Source organism: Gavia stellata, chromosome 31 (genome assembly GCF_030936135.1).
Source record: "Gavia stellata isolate bGavSte3 chromosome 31, bGavSte3.hap2, whole genome shotgun sequence".
In the NCBI taxonomy this organism is placed as follows: Eukaryota; Metazoa; Chordata; class Aves; order Gaviiformes; family Gaviidae; genus Gavia; species Gavia stellata.
This window is the reverse complement of record NC_082624.1, coordinates 3,894,375-3,905,313: the sequence shown is the minus strand read 5'-3', so window position 1 is coordinate 3,905,313 and position 10,939 is coordinate 3,894,375. Positions and strand designations below refer to the sequence as shown.

General features: G+C 57.3%; 1 protein-coding gene across 1 annotated transcript; it reads right to left on the bottom strand.

Moving 5' to 3' along the window:
• Positions 1-704: 704 nt before the first annotated feature.
• LOC104258706 (tumor necrosis factor receptor superfamily member 10B) lies at positions 705-8,493 on the bottom strand. The gene is made up of 9 exons (XM_059831394.1): positions 8,425-8,493; positions 4,383-4,515; positions 3,974-4,102; positions 3,383-3,497; positions 3,206-3,297; positions 2,992-3,095; positions 2,243-2,383; positions 1,726-1,807; positions 705-1,585 (listed from the first exon to the last, which is right to left on the bottom strand). The coding sequence occupies exons 1-9, from the start codon at positions 8,491-8,493 to the stop codon at positions 1,293-1,295; spliced, it is 1,158 nt and encodes a 385-aa protein (XP_059687377.1). The 3' UTR covers positions 705-1,292.
• Between the last annotated feature and the right edge of the window lie 2,446 nt (positions 8,494-10,939).

Sequence of the window (10,939 nt, the reverse complement as noted above, 5' to 3'; positions counted from 1 at the left end):
GCTGGGCCAGAGCTCTGTATAAAAACACACAATCATGCATAGTAAAAAAAAACAATACTATTTTTATATTAGCTTTTAAGTTAATATATGTACACGTTTACAATTACTAAATAAATACATAAATACAAACTTTCTGCTTGTGTTTCATAGACAGGATTTTTTAAGTGTTGGTGAGAAGGGGCAGCAGCGGGAGGGACAAGCCCTTTGCAGCACAGGGCAGCCCTGGCTGCAGCGAGGGGCTGGCGCTGCCCCTCGCACCCTCCCACCGCCCTGGGGAAGGTCCTGGTGGGCTGAGCTGTACCGGGGTGGCAGCAGATGTAGCCAGCTCGAGTAATGCAGTAGTTTTTCCAGCCAAGTTGTCCCTGAGCTATGTGCGAGAGCCAGAGCAAGGGGCAAAGTGTTTGAGGAGCAACCCATCCAGCTGGAGGACGGATGGCAGGTACCCACAGTCACGCTCGGACCTCAGTGCATTCACCTTTCCATGCTGGCTGGAGACAGGCAGGGACAGCAAAGCCACCCCACGGCCAAGAGGACGGGAACTAACAGACTTGACCAAGGTCATGGAGAAGGAGGTTTCTAGCACCCTGATAGTCTGCTGCCCACGTTCCCCATCCTGCTCCGAGGAGGAGCTCACACGCTCCCCACACTGACCCTTTTCTCAGGCAACCCCAGTGATCACAGAGCAAGTAAATCATTCCCACCCTCCCCTCAAAGTCCAGTTTCAAACTGATTCCTAACAGCAAGCAGAACCACTACCAGTTAAAATGCAATTCAGTCAACAGCTTTGAGAAAATAACCCAAGAACCCAGTTAATGCTTGCCCACCGAGCATACAGTATCAAGCTTGCTTCTACAAGCAGAAGCCATTGCATGATGCCAGGAACCCCCCCAAGAAAGGATGATCCAGTTAAAAACCACAGGGATGCCTACATCTTGCAAAAGCCCTTCTCTGCACTAATCCTGAAGATGTCCATATAGTACCAGTGCTTCCAAGTGAGACAGTCCGAGGCAGCTTGCGATAGTTTTAGGCTCTTTGCATTGACCCAGAGAAATCAAGGCACCAGCTTGGATTTCGTAAGGAAGCACCGACGTCGAGCCTGTAGCTTCGGCAGAGAGGGCCACGAGGCTTGTACTTCATGAGAGGATCAACTCCTCCGGGCTCAGCTGAACTGTACAATGGCTTCAAAAAGAGAAGAGCCATAAGAGAGCTATAAAAAGCTAAAACTCAAGTGTTTTTTAGAGGTATTCATGGATTCACCTTGAAGTGGTGAGATGCAGGGCCTGCCCTGCTCCTCAGCTCCCTTCGTATTGGAAAGATCCCTGCTGGACCAGCTTGGAGGAGATGTCCTCTGCAATCCCTCCGAGATTGATCTGGTGCAGGGTCTCCAGCAGCGTGTTCACAGAGGCGTTCATCCCTTGTCTGTTCTGCCACATGTTGAGCATCTGGAAGAAGGGCTCCAGCGAATACTTGTCGTTCATCTCTGCGAGGGCAATGTCATTCTCCAGCAGATCAAGGGCTCGGCCGTATCTCTTCCAGTCCTTGTAGGGCACCTCTCGGGCAAAGATGTCAAAAGAGCGTCGCAAAACTAGAGGGGAGGAGGGAAAAGCTCAGAGAACCGGGTAGAGCACGGACACCTGGGTCAGAAAGGATTTTGCCCGGAAAGCTCATCCAGCAGGCTCACCCCCTCCCTGCCCCCCAGAACATCCCTTGGGCCCCAACACTTACGGATAACGGGGTCTTTTCCTTGCACTGGAACCAGATTCCTCCTGGGTTTGACACCGGGATACGAGGTCCTCGGCACCGTCACCTGGAAGGACAACGTCCTATAGCACCCCCCAAGCCCCAGAACAAATGCTGTCTCAAGCCCCATTAATGGGGGGGTTGGAGACCCTCTCCCTCTCTCCGGGGGCTGCTGGGGCAGGAGAATACCACACCCCTCCCAGACACCCATCATTTCCTAGCTTTGGGATGACAGCAGGCCACGAGCAGGGGAGACCTGCCTCGTGGGTCCCGGCCAGGGAGAAGAGGTGTCTGTTTGCTCAGCATCAGCATTAAATCTGCAGAGGACTCTGGCAGCTGACTGCAATGAGATTTTGCAGTCCTGAACCCAAAACAGGAAGAGACCCCTCGCCATCTCTGTGCAGAAACTGGAAGCCCCCCCAAGCTGATCAGCTCGGTGAAGGCAGAGGAAAGCATCGGACCTCAGCCGAGCCCGACGGAGCAGAGGGGCATGCTCATGTACCTCCAGCCCCGGAGCGCTGGGAGTCACCGAACCCGACGCCGTGGGGAGCAGCTGATCCTGGGAGAACCGCTCATTGCGGATGTTGTCCTGCGTCCCCAGGCCCCCCCTCTGGTACCTCGTCAGCTGCCGCAGCAGGTAGTCCTGCAGCAGGAGAGAAGCAGAAGGCAGCTGAGTCGGGTGGTCCTGGGAGGGCAGGGCTCACACCGGCCCCCTCAGGGATGCCATCTACGGCAGCGGCATCCACCCTGCCCTGGTTTCAAGGGCATGGCTCGCTTGCTCAATTTGAGCTTGAAGGGGCCCTGGTACAGCACAGCCTTCCCTTTAATCCGGGGTCCCCACTGGGACCCTGGATGTGCCGCACCGCTGCCAGGGAAGCGATAACGGCACTGGGGAGGGAGCCGCAAGCACCCCACATACAGCAGGGCACTACCAGAGACCCTCCCCTCTGCTTGGCCCAGCTCTACCACATCCCTGCAGAGATGAGACTCATCCCCCTGCTCCTCCAGCCTTCCCAGGAGCTGCAGGCAATGTGGGGAGCGAGGGGGGGGGCCTCACCCCAGCGCTGCAAATGGAACCACCACTCCCCCCACCATCCCGGCAGCTCACCACCACAGTGCAGGACTTCCCGCTCAGGTCTCTCCTGTCCCCTGGAAGAAGAAAACAGTGCTGTGATCCCTCTTCCCCCAGGCAGGTCCCTCTTCCCACCCAGCACTCCCAGCCGGGGCGAGCGCTCCGGGGGTCCCCCATACCCGGTGCTCACCTGGGGAGCGGCAGCAGTGGCATTTCCAGAGGGAGATGAACACAAGCAGGACCACAACGACTACCACCACCACGATGCCCACGATCAAGTTGTCTAAAGCAGATAAAACAGGGTGTGGGGGGAGCTGCTCCTGGTCTCCTCCGCAGCAGCTCACGCCTCCATCCCTCAGCCCGTCCCCCCTCCTCCAGCAGCCCAGCACTTACTAGAGGAGTCGGAGAAGGTGCCGGTGGGAGGACCGCACCGGCGGTCGCTGTGCGGCGTGCAGGGAGCCAGCTCCACTTCGTCCTTGGGACACCTGGGAAAGGGGGAGACAGGGCAGGCTCAGCGGCTGGGGCTCCCAGCACAGATCCCAGCAGGACCCGCCGCGTCGCCCAGCTCACCGGGGCCGGCACTTCTGGCACATCTCGCAGGGGTGGTCCGGGGAGCAGAAGGTGCCGTTCCTGCAGGTGCACTGCGTGTCGCTGACAGCTCGGCAGGGACTCAGCTCCACCTGATCTGTGGGCGAGAGGAGAGACGGCTCTACCCCAGCCTGTCCGCTCCTCCACCCACTTCCTTCGTCAACGTGGATAACGACCCACGCTGACCCACAAGTCTGGGGAAGACCAAGTCACTCTCTGCTGTGGAGTTTCAGCCTTCCCTTTCCTGCCCCACACCTCAGCACGCCCAAGAGAAAAGCAATGCTCGCATCAAAGCTCCACCAGCAGCCTACAAGGCTGCCGTGAGCCCAATCCTCCTGGTCCTTCCTGGATGGAGGTCTCATGTCCGAGCTTTGCACAAGGGATGCTGCATTGAATAGATGTAGGTCTGGCAAAAGCCACTACACCAATTCCAGACCCAGCCTGCTCCCCGCACCCTGAGCCACTCTTTGGGGATGCTGCAGGTGACCATGCTCTTAAATAGAGAGGTCTCCAGTCCACTGAACCCAGCCTGCGCTATCAGCCAGCATCACCCTCTTACACACCAGCTCATACCTTCCCTACACGTCCGGCAGCGAAGGCACTTGGCAAAGTCATTGGGGTATTCGATGTATTCATCTTCTTTACACGGCAAGCACTTGCTGGAACCATTTTGCTCTTTACAGTGCTCTGCAACGTAGGTGCCTGCACAAAGGGGTGGAGGAGAAAAAAGGGTGTATCTGTGAACATATGGCACAGGACTGAGATGTCTTTGCAGAAAGGGAGTTGATTCCGCTGTCAGTGCAGTTAAGAGGCAAATTAGGAACCGTCAAAAGGAAAACAGTCACATAATGAGTCCTTAGATCTCATGACAGCGAAGCAGGGGAGAGCCAGAGCACCCACTGCCTCCTCGCAAGGAGACGCCAGCTCTGCAGGCAGAAACAGGGCAAGGCTGCACGTGGTGTGACGTTTGAGACCACCTTACCCGCAGGGCACTTCTTGCAATAGAGATCGCTGTCTTGGACTTGGTAAAACTCTTCCCCTCCCCTGCTTGGATCTAAGGGATCTAACTTGTCCCTCCTATACAGTGCTGCTGCAGCAGTTCCCAATACAGCCTCCTGTTAAAAATACAGAAAAAACTGGGTTAAAATCCACCCCAAGTCCACAGAGTACGGGAAGAAAGAGAAGGGCAAGAGCTGCTCTGCCGAAGTGGGAGAGGAGCGCTGGGATGGCTCAGAGCTGCTGGACCTGTTGGCCAAACCTCCCCTTGATGCAAGCAAAAGGCACTTTCCCCGTACCAGGGTGGTTATTTCCTTGGCAAAGCGTAAGGAGGAGGTTTGCAGAGGGATTCCCGTGTGCCAGGTTATCAGCAAGGCAAAGGCTCACTAATGCTTCCTTAGGATAACATCAGGCCCTCTTTCCTTCCCCAATTTCTGAGCGCGTGAACCAACAGCACCAAAGAAAATGGAAGGGCAGGGAAGAGGAACAGGGAGGGCGTTTGTGGGGAGGAAACCAGCCCCGTGTCAAGGCTGGTACGTGGCTCCTGTGCCCGCAAGAAACACCCGGGCTGCTCCGGGCTCCCAGGGGACAGCACAGCCTCTGGTGTTTCCGCATTATCCCCTTATCTTGCTGCGGATCGGGAAGCCAACGGCCCCCGTTTCCGTCAGCTCACCGCACACCTTTCTGCTGGCTCAGCTCTTTCTGTACCGGCTGCGTCGCTCCAGCTGCAGGGGGACGATGCTCGACAGCAACAGCCACTCACCCCATCAGGGTTTGGGGGACCTTTGGGCACCCCGTGTCCCCGAGGGGGACAGTGCCCTTGGCATCTCAACCAGCACAGGGCGCAGCCGCTCCGTGGATATGAATGGATATAAACCTGTCCCTACCCCAAGCCTCTGCCCCTCTGCCCTGGGATACAGGGAGCAACGATGCCCGGCCATGCTGGGTGGATGCCCGGCCGTGCCGCGCGGCACTGACGGTCTGGCAGAGGCCCTTTCCCCTTTCCCTCCCATACGCAGGGCACGAAACCTGCCTCTTAAAAGCAAATATTTCTTCTGTGAGTCAGAAGCTGCTTGAAAGGCTGAAACAATAGAGACGCATGCAGTCCCCTGGGCCAGCCTGGCCATCTATAGAGCTGATCCCCCCCCTCCTCCTCCCCGGACACTTCCCGCGCTTGTACAAGGAAGGGTGTGAACGCCTAAACCGGCTGCAGCAGGTCCAATGGTCACAGGGCCACAGAGGGTGACGCAGACCCACAAACAACGCTGCTGAGACCAGCCAGGCCACGGAGAGGGTGATCCACCACAGCACAGACCCCCCGAGCCCCGTCCGGCCCGGGAATGGGGCCATCTCCAGACCCTGAGCTGGAGGAATCAAACCCACATCCCTCCAACAGCTTCTGGCTCCACGTCTCCTGCTGCTTTCTCCAGCTGGGAGGGTTTGCAAGTTTATAAAGTGCTTTTCTATCCAGCTTAGGAGATAAGCCTTGCTTTTACCTCCCTGCCACAAGCAGCTCTCAGGGCTTTACCCACTCTGGTCTTGAAAGTCTTCAGGGACCGAGACTGGGCAACCTGTCCCCCACCTCACTGTCCCCATGGGGGAATAAAAAAAAAAAGTCTTTCTTCCCCATTCAAACTCCGCCAGGCCATGAAGGTGATCAGAGCAACAACACAGCGTTATCTGCTGTTTGGAAAGGCCCCTTAGGCACAGGATTTCATTGCTTTTCATGAAAAAGCGACTCAGCAGAGCTTGCACAAGTGCACGATAAGGTTATCAGCCCACACCACCTTCCCCAGCAAGTGCAGTTCAAGTACATCAGCCCACCACAGAGCCCTCGGCAGGCGAGGGCTGCCTCCCCTGACTAACCTAACAGCCTTGCGAAGCACGGGGAGAAACCAGGCTGGGAGCCGTGGGCGAGACGCAATGGTATTCTATTCAATAGTTTTCACCCACAGTAAACATCCCAAGAAAGCAACATTGCCTCAAGGCAGAGGAATTACCAGGCTCAGGAATCCCCAATACCCTCATCAGCTAAAAGCCTCTTCCTTCTGCATGATCAGGTCTGGAAAAAAGCTCTGGGAAGCATCAAGCTTTGACCTTTCCCTTCTTCCATCCCCAATTTGTTTTTCTCCCGAAGTGATCCCAGGAAGGATTTGGACCCTACAGCAGAAGACAGACCCCTCGCTGAACTCCTGACCATCAATGAACATCCGTGCAGCATTAATACTGCTCTTAGCCAACAGCGTTAAGGACCAGGGATAAAAGAGACGCCAGGCAGACACCCGACGTGCCTCTGCTCCAAGGGCACAGGTCTGACGAATGCAGGGGTTTCCCCCCAAGACTTTCCGCAGATGGAATTTGAGCTCCCGCAAACGCAGAGATCCAGCGGCATTCTTCCTCGGGAGCCTGTGGCCCAGGTCCAGGCATGATGCAACAAGCATTGGTGAGCAGAGGAAGGAACTGCAGCCACAATATCGTATGATTATCACGTGGGGCATCATTAGTCCTGATCGGCTCCCCCCTCCCCTTTTCTTTTATTAAAAAGGAAAAAAAAGTGAGAAGAAAGACGCTGTTAAGAGCGTGGCTTTAGGTGACGGGTTTAGTAAGGCTTGACTTTATAAGACAAGTCTAAATAAACTCTCATAAACAATATAGGGACGGAACTGGAGCCAATTCTCTCTTAAAACCTGTTACGGGCAGTGCTGATTTCAGCAACAGCTTTTCCAGCGCGGGAGCAGCAACCACGTGTCCCGCGGCCGCGCTGGGCTCCCTCGTGGCGGCAGGGATCGCAGGCCAGCCTCGCGATAAAGCTCAGGGCAGGCTCCCACTGACTTCAGGTGAGATAAGACTTTAGGTATTTCCGAGCTCTATAGCAACGCCCAATCCATGGGGAAATATGATACGCGCAGGTGGGATTTTCTGTCCTAAAAGCCAGCAGTGCTAAGGGTTTGGACATCCTTTGGGCAAGTCGGAGAGGCAGCATTCCTGCACCAGGCAGCCCAGAGCTGCCCGCATCCGACCCTGATGCTTGCAAACACCCCGCGCAGTCTTGGCATTGCCATGAGATCCCAACGCCGAATGGCAAACAAGGCTTGGAAGCGAAGGGAGCGGAAATCCCCTCCGGCACAGGCAGCGCCACAGGGCAAGCCTCCAGCCCCACGTCACCTCCGAGCCCCACGGCCCTCGCACCATGCACCCAGCCAAGCGCTTGCGCGCTTGCCCGCTGCCCCACACCCAGGAGGGCTGAGATCACCCTTCCCGTCCCACCTCCACGCTGCAGCTTCCACCCTGCCCCACTGCCTCAGGCCCACACCCCCCCCCTCGTGCCCTGCAAACATCCCCCGTGCCCTGCAAACATCCCCAGGTGAGCCCCCATAGCCGCCCTCCCCACCCATGGGCCCTGCCCAGGTGAGCCCCCCACCCACACGTGCCCAGGTGAGCCCCCTATAGCCTCAGCTCTCCCCACAGCCCCTGTGCCATGTGAGACCCCCCAGAGCCTCAGCCCCCCCATGCCCTGGAGCAGGTGAGCCCCCACAGCCCCTGCTCCCCTCGCAGCCCCCAGATCAGGGGAGCCCCCCCATAACCGCTGCTCCCCCCACGGCCCCTGGACCAGGTGAGCCCACACTATAGCTCCAGCTTCCCCCCCATAGCCTCTGACCCATATGACCCCCCTACTCCCCAATCCCCCCCCCATTATCGCTGGTAAAGGGGACCCCCCCCAGTCCCCTGCTCTCCCCCAGGTGAGCCCCCAGCCCCGCTACACCCAGGGGTGCCCCCCCATTCACACAGACCCCCTGCCTGGCTGAGCCCGCACCCCCAGCCCAGGGCAGCCCCCAAACACCCCCGCAGCCCCCTCCCCACCCTACCCCCCGCCCGCAGGACCCTTTCCCAGCCCGGCGGACCATGCCCCTCGACGGCGCGGCAAGCCCGGGCATGCCGCGGCCGCACCGGGCAGCACCCACGGGGGTCCCCGGGCCCCCCCGGCGCCCCCCCCGCGCTCCCCACGACCGGTACCCGGCCCCACGCACCGTGACCGCCAGCAGCAGGAGGAGGCGGCGGCCGCCCCGTCGGGGCGCGCCGCGCAGCGCCGAGCGCATCTTGCGCGGGAGGGGAGCGGAGCGCGGCGGCCGCGGCACCGGGCACGGCTCGGGGGTGGGCGCGGCACCGGGCACGGCTCGGTACAGGCCCGGCAACAGCTTCACTACCACGGGACGACCTGTCCCGAGCGCGGCGAACGGGGTAATGTATGGAGCAACGCGGCGGACCGCGCTTATATAGCCGGTGTGGGCGGAGGAGGAGGAGGAGGAGGAGGAAGAGGACAAGGAGGGCTGGCCCAGGGCTCTGCCAAACCTCCTCGTGCTCCTGCCACCACCGAGAAACCACACCAGGGTTTCAGCGTGGGGTTTGGGAGCAGCCCGCTTCGCCGGGGAAGCTGAACTCGCCTTTCACAGCACTTTTATTTTGCAGCTCGTCTTTTTTTTTTTTCTCTTTTTTTCTTTTCTCTGCCAAAATTGGTTTCGAAGCCCCCAAATCAGATAGCAGCCATCAGGAATGCTTCTCCCAGAGCGTTCTCGCTTCTCCGGCTTGCGTTTTTTCCCCATCACGCAGCAGCCACCTCAAGCGAGCAAAGCCACAGGGTTTTGTTTTCCAGGGAAAAGGGGGTTACACAAATACGCCCTGGTGAGAAATCCCAGCCACTGCCAGGGCTCCCGGGGGGGCCGCGGTGGCGCAAGGTGCAAAGGCACGGCACAGCTCGGCCAAAACGCTCGCCTGTCTTGCAAAACAGTCATCTTTTTCGCCTCTGAGCTGGAAAGCGGGGAAATTCCACCTCGGGTTTGGGGGTTTTTTTGGGGGGGGAAACTAGAGCTAAAAGGGAAAAAAATTTAAAAAGTTAAACCTTTGGACTTTCTGCCATTACACAACCAGCTCTTCTGCAGTCAGGTTATCTGGATAGCGTGTAAGAAAAATTACTCGGACAAAACAAAACCGAGGCAGAGAGGTGGTGACTTGTTAATCTTTTCCTAACCCTGAACTCGGAGCTAACTAATCCTGGTGCGTGTTAGCAGGATTCAACAGCCCAAGGCTTCAAGCAGGCTCCCTCCCTCGGAAATGCTGTGACTCACCGGAGGCTGCGGATGAATAACTCGTGAGCTACGGATCCTTTTCTATCACTGCCCAAGGCAGAGGCAACCGCAGGTAAGAGCCTGAAAGTGGGTGGCAGGGCTCAGGTGGGGCTGCAGGAAAAAAAAGCTGCTCGCCAGGTACAAAGCTCAGTGTATTGAGACGCTGGGTGCCAACAGGGCTGCTGACCAGCTCGTCGGTGTCATCGTCAGCCCCAGGACTTGGAGGAAGGCAGCGAGGCTCCTCCAGTCCAACGGGATCAGCAGAGCCACGGCTAACCCACTCAAGACGTGGATATTTGGGAAGCATCTTCTCTTTGGTGACCACACTCATGGTAGAGTGAGCGCTTGTGCGCCCAGCCATGCTGAGCAATGGAAACCTGGTTTTCTCCTTGCAGAAGTTAGGGCCTGTCTTTGCCAAAAATAATTAAGCTGAAGTGTGATTTAAAGGAGAAGAAGAATTCCTGGTTGTTTCCTGGGTGGGTACTTCTATTACAAGCCCCAAAAGTATGCAGGGCCCTTTGTTTAACCAAAACCATGTGTTCTGTGCTCTAGATACCACTGACTTCAGCTGAAGTCATTCAGGTCCTTAGAGAACAATTAATTTTTCAGTTAGGTCAGAATAAAAGCTAGTCCACTGCATTTGCATATTCTGTGCATATTCAGTGGGATGGGGAAAGACCCGGACTGCTCACTCTCCGAAAAACCAGCCTGTTGCCCTTCAGGGAACTGCCGTGCATAAACTCGGATGGGAGGAGGCTGGACGTGGGGCAAGGGGGACACAGAAGTGGAGCTTCCCAGTTTGCCCCATAGTTTATACTGGGCTTTCAGACACATGTCAGCAGCGGGAGGCCAACCTTCAGCATCCAGACCCCAAGACCTCATGTTCCTCCTGCCAAACACTTGTTACGAAGCCGCAGTGCCTCCTCCGTCCATCTCAGTCTCCCCATTTATAAAATCTAACAGAGTTATCTGCACTGACAAACCACAGAGATAATGTTTTTGCACAGCTCCAGACAAAGATGGCTTTGTGTCCGGCCCGCGGGTATTTAAACTACTGAGCGAGGTCGGCGATGCTCGCCCTCTCCCTCTCCCCAGCCCTCCCGAGGGGTGGGACGCCCCGGCAGATACGTCATTCACCCGCCAAGCAAGAATTTCCACCCCGGCCATGCTGGCATGTCGATCGTTTCCATTTAAGGCTGATTTGCAGGGCAGGCTCTGGTCACAGAGAGAGAGGGGTGTGTGTTTATCACCCAGGGACAGGCCTCCCGGCAGGCACCCACTCCTTATCGCCAGCAGCCTGCTCATCCCCGTGGTTCCCTCTGAACCAGGAGCCCCCCGGGAGCCAGGGAGGCTGCACCGCAACAGAAGCATCAGGGGTAAATTTAAGCACATTGAGAAGAGGGGACCCACTGTGGTTTTG

Bases quoted from the DNA above. Each gene is read 5' to 3' on its own strand.
- LOC104258706 (XM_059831394.1), bottom strand. From the start codon at position 8,493: ATGCGCTCGGCGCTGCGCGGCGCGCCCCGACGGGGCGGCCGCCGCCTC. The intron at 3,298-3,382 runs GTGAGCTGGGCG...CCCCTTTCCCAG, and splicing joins TGCCAGAAGTGCCGGCCCCG to GTGTCCCAAGGACGAAGTGG. The intron at 1,808-2,242 runs GTACATGAGCAT...TTGTCCTTCCAG, and splicing joins CCAGCGCTCCGGGGCTGGAG to GTGACGGTGCCGAGGACCTC.